General features: G+C 38.1%; 1 protein-coding gene across 4 annotated transcripts in view; it reads left to right on the plus strand.

The window, feature by feature from the left end:
- Positions 1-12,551, plus strand: part of SPATA1 (spermatogenesis associated 1) — a 61,277-nt gene that overhangs the window by 12,450 nt on the left and 36,276 nt on the right. For all 4 annotated transcript variants that reach the window (XM_024565556.4, XM_045199601.3, XM_045199599.3 and 1 more), the window contains exon 3: positions 1,430-1,536. In XM_024565556.4, coding sequence (XP_024421324.3) covers positions 1,430-1,536 — 107 coding nt within the window. The remainder of the gene's footprint in view (positions 1-1,429; positions 1,537-12,551) is intronic.

The following is a 12,551-nucleotide window of genomic DNA, read 5'->3' on the forward strand; positions in this document are numbered from 1 at the left end:
AAGGATTGACTTCTAGCTGTATATTATGTTCAAAGTCAGACCACTTCCTAACAATAGAGCATAGCTAGGGAATAATCTTTTTTTTTTATTCCTTACTCAAGTACATATTTATTGCTTTTAGAGAGAGAGGAAGCGGGGGAGAGAGGGAGAGACAAACATCAATCAGTTGCCTCCTGTATGTGTCCCAAACAGGGATCGAACCTCAGCCTAGGGATGGGCCGTGACCAGCGATTGAACCCACAATGTTTTATTGTAAGGAATGAGGCTCCAACCAACTGATCCACCTGGCCAAGGTGGGAATAATATTTAAATACTCTGGTGTTCAAAATACCATGTAGCATAAGGCATACTTAACTATCAGAGCTCTAGAGACATCTTTAATTCTTGGTTAATATTCTGTCATAAAAAGTATGGAAGTAAATTACTTGGTCTATGAAAATAACTTGAGAAAAACATTCAGTTCAAGAGCCATTTTTATCTTTAATAAAAAGTATTGGCCCTGGCTAAGTAGTCAGTTGGTTAGAATGTCACCCTGGGCAAGACTGCGGTTCGATCTCTGGTCAGGGCGCATACAAGAATCAACCAATGAATGCATAAGTAAGTGGAACAACAAACCGATATTTCTCTCTATGTCCACCTTCCTCTCTCTCTCTAAAATGAATAAACAAAAAATTACTAATATTAATTTTGTGTCATTACTACTCCAAAATGTTAGCTTTTTCAAATATTTAATATTGTAGAGTACTATTGTTTAAATGCTTTGACTTTTAATATGTAGTAAGCTAAGTATCCTTCTAAATAGATGGATTTAATTGAAGTCATAACATAACTTTAATAGAAAAGAAGATAGTATATATAATCACGGAGAAGCTAAGCTTATATAGTCATGCTCTATTTAAGGATAACCATTCCTTTCTCCATCTGGTCAGGAATAGATTCTTCCTGGAATTCTTGGAAACCAAAATATCCCCTAAACCACAGTAGCCACCCTTTTGCAGGTGCTGAGAACCAGCAATCACCAACCACACTGTGCTAGGAGGACAATACATAAATGATAAGGAATCCACAAGGTCACCCCAATTGAACTAAGTAGTTAGGGACTGGGGAAGTGGGGAATGTTGGTAATAAGAAAACTGACCTTGGTAGTCTAGTATGCTTACTGCAAGCCACAGAAAGAACACTGTATGTCAGAGAGATTAGGGTAATCTAGGACCACATCTGTGACCTTGTTTCGAAAGGAAAATGTGTTCCAAGTGCCAAGTAGCCAACTTAACAAATTTTTGGCTCTTCAGTTTGTGTTTATTCAGAAGGATGAATGTATTCCATGTTCATGTCAATTATGTTTATTAAATTTAAAATTTAGAGGACATCAATTAAGGTTTTCTCACTTTAAAAATATTTTAATTGATGTTCTCCTCAATTTATTTAGTTTGTGGAACTTCATGTGTTTTATGTCCCTGAAGGATCTTGGAACTATAAGTTAAATACGATTTCAGTAGAAGTTGTCGACGAATTCATTTCAGCTGGATTTCTCAGGCAAGTATTTTTGTGGTCAGGTTACAACATTCCTGAGAAAGCAATCTTTCTTTTTCTACAGAGAAAAATGCTTTCTGGAAATTTAAAATTGTAAGTGAAAAATATCTTGCCCATGTGATGGATCCAGTTCCTAACTTAATGAATGCTATCAATAAGTAGTGCTATATAACAGTTAAATCAAAAAATGCTGCAGGAACAGATGTCACGTAGACATAGTTCTGCCACCCAAAAAACTGGGTATAATCTGCACTACTATTGTTATATACAAAGATAATTAAGAGAGAAATTATCTGAAATCAGAAACCCTTTGAAGAGCTATGAGCAGTGGCTAAACTACCATATTTTTCGGACTATAAGATGCACCAGACCATAAGATGTGCCTAGGTTTTAGAGGAGGAAAATAGGGAAAAAAACCCACTCCACTGCCGCCCCCTCTCCCCCAGCAAGCCAGGTAAGCTACATTCAGACTATAAGACGCACCCCCATTTTCCTCCCAAACTTGGGGGGGAGTGCATCTTACAGTCTGAAATATATGGTAGTATATCCACAATGACTCTTCACTGCAGTGTTTAAAAATAGAAACAGTATATTTATATGTGTATGTACACTTATATGTACATATATATGTACTTTCACATTCACAGACACACACATGACATTATGTGATCTGACTGCCTGTTCTTATTTCTCTTGTGTGTACCTCACCACTGTTTTTGAGTACACTAGCCTCCTTTCTGTTCTGGAACACGTAAGACTTGGAGACTCAGGACCCTTGTACTTGTTCCTTTTGTCTAGAATGTTCTTTCTCCCTTTACATATGCTATCTCATCTCCTTCAGGTCTTTCCTCAAGTATTATCTTTTGTTTAGATCTTTTCTGATCACTGCATTTTAAATTGCCTTCCCTGTTTTATTTTTCTCTATAGTACTTAGCAGTGTCTTATGAATTATATTTTTTTCTTACGTTGTTAATTTTTCTGTCCCACCACTAGATTGTAAGGTCTATAAGGACAGAGATTTTTGTCTGTTTTGTTGATTGTCATATTCCTATTGCTTAGAAAAATGCCTAACACTTAGTTTGTGCTCAATAAATATTTGTTGTTTGAAGAATTAATTATATAATATTTCCAATAGAATCCAAATAATAAGAACTTAAAACAAATAGCATAAATGATGGCTTTATATTTTAGATGTTGAGGAATGAAGTTCCCTAAATAAGCAAAGCTGTGTGGAGCCTGACAATATTTGAACATCAAAGAAATTTTTAATCACTAGCTAGTCCTATCAAACTTCCAAAATAAATATCTTTGGCTAAATCATTCTTTAATATATGTATAAAAGGACATAAAAAGCAAAGTTTCCTCCTGGCTAATGTAGCTCGGTGGGTTGAGTGCCTCCCTATGAACCAAAAGGATACTGATTCGATAAGCCAGGCGGTGAGGGAAAAATACCATATGATCTCATCTTTAACTGGAACATAATCAACAAAAGAAAAAAGCAAACAAAATATAACCAGAGACATTGAAGTTAAGAACAATCTAACAATAGCCAAAGGGGAGTGGGGAGGGGACAGTGGGGAGAGGGGTTTACAGGAACTACTATAAAGGACACATGGACAAAATCAAGGGGGAGGATGGAGGTGGGGGAAGGAGGTGGGTTTGGCTGGGGTGGGGTGGAGGGATGGGGAGAAAATGCAGACAACTGTAATTGAATAACAATAAAAATTTAAAAAAAAAAAAAAAAAAAAGAATACTCGTTCGATTCCCAGTCAGGACACATGTCTGGATTGCTGGCCAGGTCCTGGTTGGAGGTGTGTGAGAGACAACCAATGTATGTTTCTTTCCCCTGTCTCCCCCACTTACCCTCTTTCTAAAAACTTAAATAAATATAAATAGCAAAGTTTTGTCTTAACAGTAAAATTGGGAGGTAGTTAATAAAAGTACACAGGCATTTTTCCTTTTTTAAAAAAATATATTTATTGATTATGCTATTACAGTTGTCCCATTTCCCCCCCTTAACTCCACTCCATCCTGCCTACCCCCTCCTTCCCACATTCCCCCCCTATAGTTCATGTCCATGGGTCATACTTATAAGTTCTTTGGCTTCTACACTTCCTACACTATTCTTACCCTCCCCCTATTTTCTACCTACCATTTATGCTACTTAATCTCTGTACTTTTCCCCCCTCTCTCCCTCCCACTCCCCTGTTGATAACCCTCCATGTGATCTCCATTTCTGTGGTTCTGTTGCTGTTCTAGTTGTTTGCTTAGGTTGCTTTTGTTCTTGTTTTAGGTGTGGTTGTTAATAACTGAGTTTGCTGTCATTTTTACTGTTCATATTTTTTATCTTCTTTTTCTTAGATAAATCCCTTTAACATTTCCTATAAGGGCTTGTTGATGATGAACTCCTTTAACTTGATCTTATCTGAGAAACACTTTATCTGCCCTTCCATTCTAAAGGATAGCTTTGCTGGATATAGTAATCTTGGATGTAGGTCCTTGGCTTTCATGACTTTGAATACTTCTTGCAAGCCCCTTTTTGCCTGTAAGGTCTCTTTTGAGAAATCAGCTGACAGTCTTATGGGAACTCCTTTGTAGGTAACTGTGTCCTTTTCTCTTGCTGCTTCTAAGATTCTCTCCTTCTGTGTAATCTTGGCTAATGTAATTATGATGTGCCTTGGTGTGTTCCTCCTTGGGTCCAGCTTCTTTGGGATTCTCTGAGCTTCCTGGACTTCCTGGAAGTCTATTTCCTTTGCCAGATCAGAGGAGTTCTCCTTCATTATTTGTTCAAATAAGTTTTCAATTTTTTGTTCTTCCTCTTCTACTTCTGGCACCCCTATAATTCGGATGTTGGAACATTTCAAGATGTCCTGGAGGTTCCTAAGCCTCTCCTCATTTCTTTGAATTCTTGTTTCTTCATTCTTTTCTGGTTGGATGTTTCTTTCTTCCTTCTGGTCCACACTGCTGATCTGAGTCCCAGTTTCCTTCCCATCACTATTGGTTCCGTGTACATTTTCCTTTGTTTCTCTTAGCATAGCCTTCATTTTTTCATCTAGTTTGTGACCAAATTCAACCAATTCTATGAGCATCCTGATTACCAGTGTTTTGAACTATGCATCTGATAGGTTGGCTATCTCTTTGTTGCTTAGTCGTATTTTTTCTGGAGCTTTGATCTGTTCTTTCATTTGGGCCATATTTTTGGTTTTGTTTTGGCACTCCTGTTACATAAAGGGGTGGAGCCTTAGGTGTTCACTGGGGCGGGGTAACGCTGGTCCCTGCGCTGTGATGCTGTACATGGAGGAGGGGCCTAGAGGGAGCAATGGCGCTTGCTCCACTCTAAGTGGCTGGACTTCAGTCACTCCCTCCGCTACCCACAATCAAATTGGGCCCCTCTGGTGCTGATTCCCAAGTGGGTGGGCTTGTGCACGCTCTAGACCCCTGTGGGTCTTCAACAACCTCTCCTGTGAGGCTGGGAGTTTCTCCTGCTGCCACCTCAACCCCCACAGGTATTTCAGTCAGAGGTTTGAGGTTTTATTTCCCTGGGCTGGAGCCCTGGGTTGCCTCCCCCGCCGTTCCTGCCAGTTTATCTATGTGCGAATGTGGGGCCGTGGGGTCTGCCAGCTGCAGCCTGGCCTGCCCCGTTCCACACCACCTTGCTGGATCCTCCAGCCACTGCCCTGCTGTGAGTCCTCTCCGCCCCTCCTGTCAGTCTGGATGAATGTTTCTTCTTTATCTCCTTGGTTGTCGGACCTGCATACAGTTCGATTTTCTGTCAGTTCTGGTTGTTTTTGTTTTTAAAATGTTGTTGTCCTTCTTTCGGTTGTGCGAGGAGGTGCAGTGTGTCTACCTATGCCTCCATCTTGGCCGGAAGTCCACCTTGTGCATTTTTCCTTTTTTTACTGTTATTCAAGTACAGTTGTGTCCATTTTCTCCCAAGCACTCCCCACTGCCCCACTCATCCCCACCTCCCATCCTCGATCCTGCCTGCTTTTGCTTTGTCAATGTGTCCTTTATAGATGTTCCTTGATGACCCTTTCCCTATTTTCCCTCATTATCCCACTCCTCCCTTCCCTCTGGTTACTGTCAGTTTGTTCTTTATTTCAGTGACTCCGGTTATATTTTGCTTGCTTGTTTGTTTTGTTGATTATGTTCCACTTATAGGTGAGATCATATGGTATTTGTCTTTTACCACCTAGCTTATTTTCTTAGCATAATGCTCTCTAGATCCATCCATGCTCTCTTGAAGGATAGGGGCTCCTTTCTTTCTGCTGTGTAGTATTTCATTGTGTAAATGTACCATAGTTTTTTGATCCATTCATTTACTGATGGGTACTTAGGTTGCTTCCAGTTAATAGCCAATAACTTGGCTATTGTAAATTGTGCTGCTATGAACATTGGGGTGCATAGGTTCTTTTCAAATGCCGTTTCAGTGTTCTTAGGCTATAATCCCAGCAGTGGAATTGCTAGGTCAAAAGGCAATTCCATTTTTAGTTTTCAGAGAAAATTCCATACTGTTTTTCACAGTGACTGCACCAGTCTACATTCCCACCAACAGTGTGTTAGGGTTCCCTTTTCTCTACAACCTAACCAGCACTTGTTGTTTGTTGATTTGGTTATGATGGCCATTCTGACTGGTGTGAAGTGGTAATTCATTGTGATTTAAATTTGCATCTCTCTGATGGCTAGTGATGCTGAGCATCCTTTCATGTCTCTGGGACCTCTGTATCCTCCTTGGAGAAGTGTCCAGATCCTTTGCCCATTTTTTAATTGGATTGTTTGTCTTCCTGGAGTGAAATCATGTGAGTTCTTTATATATTTTGGAGATCAAACCCTTATCCAAGGTATCATTTGCAAATATGTTTTCCCATATTATTGGTTCCCTTTTCATTTTGCTGATGATTTCTTTAGCCATGCAGAATTTTTATTTTGATGAAATCCCATTTGTTTATTCTTTTATTTATGTCCCTTGCTCTAGGGGACATATGGATGAAAATATTGCTGTGTGGGCTTTCTAAGATTTTCCTGCCTATGCTCTCCTCTAGGACTTTTATGGTGTCATGACTTATATTTAAGTCTTTTATCCACCTTGAGTTTATTTTTGTGTATGGTGTTAAGTTGGTGGTCGAGTTTCATTTTTTTTTTCATGTTGCTTTCCAGATCTCCCAACACCATTTGTTGAAGAGGCTATTTTTACTCCATTTTATGCTTCTTCCCTCTTTGTCAAATATTAATTGACCACAGAGACTTGGGTTTATTTCTGGGCTCTCTATTCTGTTCCATTGGTCTATGTGTCTGTTCTTATGCCAGTACCAGACTGTTTTGATTACCATGGACTTGTAATATAGTTTGATACCAGGTATTATGATCCCTCCTACATTGTTCCTCTTTCTCAAAATTGCTGAGGCTATTTGGGGTCATTTATGGTACCATGTAAATTTTTGAAATGTTTGTTCTATATCTGTGAAAAATGCCATTGGTATTTTAATAGGGATTGCATTGAATCTATAAACTGCTTTGGGTAGTATGGACATTCTGGTGATGTTAATTCTTCCAGTCCATGAACATGGTATATGCTTCCATTTACTTCTGTCTTCCTTAGTTTCTTTCTTCAGAGTTGTGTAGTTTTCTGAGTACTACAGGTCTTTTATCTCCTTGGTTAGGTTTATTCCCAAGTAATTTATTTTTCTTGTTGCTATAGCAAATGGGATTTTTTTCCTGATTCCTGTTTCTAATATTTCATTGTTGGTGTACAAAAATGCTTTCAATTTCTGAATATTGATTTCATATCCCACTGTTTTGCCAAAATGATTTATTAGTTGAGTAGGGTTTTGGTGGAGTTTATAGGGTTTTCTATATATACTATCATGTCATCTGCAAAGAGGGACAGTTTTACTTCGTCCTTTCCAATTTGGGTGCCTTTTATTTCTTCTTCTTGTCTGATCGCTGTGGCCAGGACTTCCAATACTATGTTGAATAGAAGTAGTGAAAGCAGGTATCCTTGTCTTGTTCCTGATCTTAGTGGGAAAGCTTTTAGTTTTTGCCTGTTGAGTGTGATGTTGGCTGTAGGTTTCTCATTTATGGCCTTTATTATGTTTAGGTATGCTCCCTCTACTCCCACTTTGCTGAATTTTTTTTTTATCATAAATGGGTGCTGTACCTTATAAAATGCTTTTTCCTTATCTATTGATATGATCGTGTGATTTTTGTCTTTCCTCTTGTTTATGTGATGTCTTACATTTATTGATTTGCAAACAGTGTATCATCCTTGAGTCCCTGGGATGAATCCCACTTGATCATGGTGTACGATCTTTGTAATGTATTGCTGGATGCAGTTTGCCAATATTTTGTTGAGGATTTTAGCATGTGTGTTCATCAGTGATACTGGCCTGTAGTTTTCTTTCTTTGTTGTGTCTTTATCTGGTTTTGGGATTAGGATGATGCTGGCATCATAAAAAGGGTTTGGGAGTCTTCCCTCTTCTTGGATTTTTTAGAATACTCTGAGAAGGATAAGGGTTAGCTCTTCCTGAAATGTTTTGTAAAACTCTCCAGTGAAGCTATCTAGTCTAGGGCTTTTGTGTGCCGGGAGTTTTTTGATTGCTGCTTCAACTTTACTAGCTGTTATTGGTCTGTTCAGGTTTTCTGCTTCTATTTGATTCAGTTTTAGAATATTATATGTTTCCAGAAATATGTTCATTTCACTCAGGTTTTCAAATTTCTTGGCATATAGTTGTTCATAGCAATTTGTTACAATCCTTTATATTTCTGTGGTATCAGTTGTAATCTCTCCTCTTTCATTTCTGATTTTATTTATTTGGTCCTCTCTCTTTTTTTCTTGATGAATCTGCTTAAAGGCTTGTCAATTTTATCTTTTCAAAGAACCAGCTCCTGGATTTATTGATCCTTTGAATTGTTCTTTTAGTCTCTGTGTCATTTAATTCTGCTCTGATCTTGCTTTGCTGTGATCTTTGCTGTGATCTGCTCTGATATTGCCTTTCTTCTACTAGCTCTGAGCTTTGTTTGTTATTGTTCCTCGACTTCTTGTAGATGTAGGGTTAGGTTGTTTATTTGAAATGTTTCCATCTTTTTTAGGTAGGCCTGTATCACTATGAACTCTTCTCCTGACTGCCTTTGCTGTGTCCCATAAGTTTTAGACTCTTATGTGTTTATTTTCATTTGTTTCCGAAGGTTTTTAATTTCTTCCTTGATCTCATTATTAATCAATTCATTATTTGATAGCATGTTATTCAATCTCCATGAATTTGAGTGTTTTTGAGTTTTTTCCTTGAGGTTGGTTTCTAGTTTCAGGCCCTCGTAGTCCAAGAAAATGCTTGATATGATTTCAATTTTCTTTAATGTTTTGAGGCTTGTTTTGTGTCCTAATATGTGGTCTATCTTTGAAAATGTTCCATGTGCATTTGAAAATAATTTGTATTTTGTTTCTTTGGGATGAAAGGTTCTATTTATATCAGTTAAGTCCATTTGATCTAGGGCATTGTTCAGTGCCACAATATCGGTGTTGATATTTTGTTTGGAAGATCCTTCTGTTTTTGACAGTGGGGTGTTAAAATCCCCTAGTATAAGTGTGTTGCTGTCTATATCTTTCTTGAAGTCCTCCAAGATTTTCCTTATATATTTGGGTGTTCCTATGTTGGGTACATATATGTTTATAATGCTTATATGTCCTTGGTAAATTCTTCCCTTGAGTATTATGAAGTGTCCTTCTGTGTCTTTTTATGGCCTTTGTTTTGAAGTCTCTTTTTTCCAATATAAGTATTGCTACACCAGCTTTCTTTTCCCACCCATTTGCTTGGGATATTTTTTTCCAGACCTTTACTTTCAGTCTGTGTAGGTCTTTTTTTTCTGAGGTTGGTTCCTGTAGGCAGAATATGTGCAGGCCATGTTTTCTTATCCATTCAGCTACCCTATGTCTTTTGATTGGAGCATTTAATCCATTTACATTTAAGATTATTATTGATAGGTACTTATTCATTGCCATTTTCCCCCTTTGTACCTGTATTCCTCTCTCTCTCTCACTCTTTTTCTCCCACCTCTTAAAGCAATCCCTTTAACTTATCTTGCAGTGCTGGTTTGATGGAAGTGTATTGTATTTTTTCAGTCTACTTTTATCTGGGAAACTCCTTATTTGGCCTTCCATTTTAATTGAGAGACTTGCTGGATAGAGTAGTCTTGGTTGCAGGCCTTTGCTTTTCATTACTTAGAATATTTCTTGCCGTTCCCTTCGGGCTTGGAGCATTTCTGTTGAGAAATCAGCTGCTAGCCTTATCGGAGCTCCCTTGTATGTTACTTCTTGTTTCTCCCTTGCTGCTTTTAAGAATCTCTCTTTGTCTTTAAAACCTGCATTTTAATTATGATGTGTTTTGGAGTGGGCCTCTTTGGGCTCGTCTTGATTGGGACCCTCTGTGCTTCTGAACTTGCATGGCTTTTTCCCTCTCCAGGTTCGGGAAGTTTTTTGTCATTATTTTTTTCAAACAGGGTTTCTATCCCTTGTTCCTTTTGTTCTCCTTCTGGTATTCCTATGATTCAAATGTTGTTGTGTTTCATGTGGTCCTGCAGTTCCCTTAACCCTTCATTCTTTTTGAGTCTTTTTCGTGCAGCTGCTCTATGTGGGTATTTCTTTCTGCCTTGTCTTCCAGCTCATTAAATTGGTCCTCTGCTTCATCCAGCCTGCTTGTAATTCCTTCTAGTGTGTTTTTTTTTTAATTTCAGAAATTGTATTGTTTATTTCTTCCTGGTTCTTGTTTATAGTTTCTATTTCCTTTTCATACTGTTGTAGTTCCCACTCAGTTCCTTGTAGTTGTGTATGAGTTCCTTGAGCATCCTTATAACCATTCTTTTGAATTTTGTATCTGATAGTTTGCTTGCCTCCATTTCATTTAGCTCTTTTAGTGGGGAGTATTCCATCCCTTTTGCTTTTGTGTTCTTTCTTTGTCTCCCCATTTTAGGTGACTCTTTTTGTTTGTTTCTGTGATCCTCGAGGCTCTGCTTTGCCAGCTGTCTTCATAGGGTGAACTTCTGTGGTAGGAATTCTGTAGGATTCAGTGGTACATTATCTTTTTTCTCCTTGTCTTGATGCTCTAGAGTTCCCCTTTCTTCCATTTGTGTGGGCTCTCTTGTTGTACTTGGGCTTTACCTGTTGGTGGCTCCCTTGTTGGCGAGTTCTCTCCTCCAGCAGGTTTACTGGTCTTCACAACTCCCACATTGTCTTGTATGTGATTGGGGGCATGGATAAGGCAAATGGAGTATGACAGCAGGAGAATATTCTATGGGACTTAAAGTACTAACAAGTAGAGAATAGATAGGAGAAGTACAGCAATAACCATGATATTTCACCCAACTAGCCACTTTTTGTAAAAGGTAAAAAAGAGATAACACTCTTATTAGAAGGGAAAAAATGTGAGCTGGCTTTGGAAAGCAGAGCACTTATGTGAGGTTAGATGGTGAGATAGAGTGAGAGTATGGGATAGGAACTTGGCGTAGTGTGTGAGAGAATAAAGTTAACTGCAACAGTAATAAAGCTCAGGAAGATGGCGAAATGGATTAAGACCAGGGAAGTGTGTTGTGTGGGATTTGGAATAACAATAATATGATAAGGAACATATAATCTGAATCAAAAGAATAAAAAGTGAAAGACCAAGAGTAGTGTGTTATTGGAATTACAAGTGAAGTGAAAGAAGAAAAATTAAAGTGTAATATGAAAGGGAGAATAAAGAAAACCAATCAATGGAGTAAAACAAACAAACAAAACAAAACAAAAAGAACCTGAATGGAAAGAGGAGAAATTTAAAAAAAATAAAAACAAAAAAAATACAAATTCTGAAGGCTAGCAAAGTGAAATTTGTCTCAGCTGTTGGTGTTAGCCTTCTGACTTCTTTCTGGATCTGTCTTTGGTCTTCTCACAGCTCCACATCTTATTGTCTCACACATCTGTTTTTAAATGTCCTTTGTAACCTTTGGCTTTCAAACTTCATATCAGCTGGAATTCTGTTGGCTGTTCACTCTGTTCTTTGGAAGATTGGCTAGGTGTCCCAGTTGGGTGCAAGAGCAAGTGGGTTCAGCTCCCACCTACCTCACCACCATATTCTGCTCTGCATTTTTCTTTCAGTACAAAAAGGGTTTTACCCTGGTCAGATGGCTCAGCTGATTGGAGTGTGGTCCTCTTGGTTGGAGTGCCTTCCTGTACACCAAAAGGTTGCAGGTTCAATCCCTGCTTGGGATGTGGATGGGAGGCAACCAATTGATGTTTCTCTCTCACATGGATGTTTTGGGCTGTCTCCCCTACTCCTCCTCCCCCCTTTCCCTCTCTCTAAAATCAGTAAAAAACATATTTTTAGGTGAGGATTTTTAAAAAGTTTTTAATAAAGTGTTAATTTGCATAATTTTAAAAGGCTGACTTTTAAGCATATATTTTCAAAATATTATATATTATAATATATAATTATAATAATATGATAGTAATATATATTATTATATGTTATAAATATATATTATAGCTCTGGCCAAATAGTTGGTTAGTTCAGTTCATCAGATATGCCAAGGTTGTGGGTTCGATCTCTAGTCAGGGCACATAGAAGAAGCAATCAATGAATACAGTAAATCAGTGTCTCTCTCTCTCTCTCTCTCTCTCTCTCTCTCTCTCTCTCTTCATCCCCTCCCCATTACTCTCTATCAAAAAATAAATAAATAAAATTAAAAAAAATATTTTAAAAGGCCTACAAAGTGCCAAGCAACATAGAAACAATATAGTAAGATATATGTGATACATTTAATTGGTGTTTGTGTTTGAGATAGCTGAGTAAATTTACCAATCTTTTTTTTTAATTCTCAACTGATGATATTTTTTTTAAATTGATTTTAAGAGAGAGAGGAGGGGAGAGAAAGAGAGAAACATCGAAGTGAGAGAGAAGCATTGATCAGTTGCCTCCTGTACATGCGCCCCAACTGGGGATCAAACCTGCAACCTAGGTATGGGCCCTCACTGGGAATCAACCTGAAACCTT

This window comes from Desmodus rotundus, chromosome 3, assembly GCF_022682495.2.
Source record: "Desmodus rotundus isolate HL8 chromosome 3, HLdesRot8A.1, whole genome shotgun sequence".
Classification (NCBI taxonomy): domain Eukaryota; kingdom Metazoa; phylum Chordata; class Mammalia; order Chiroptera; family Phyllostomidae; genus Desmodus; species Desmodus rotundus.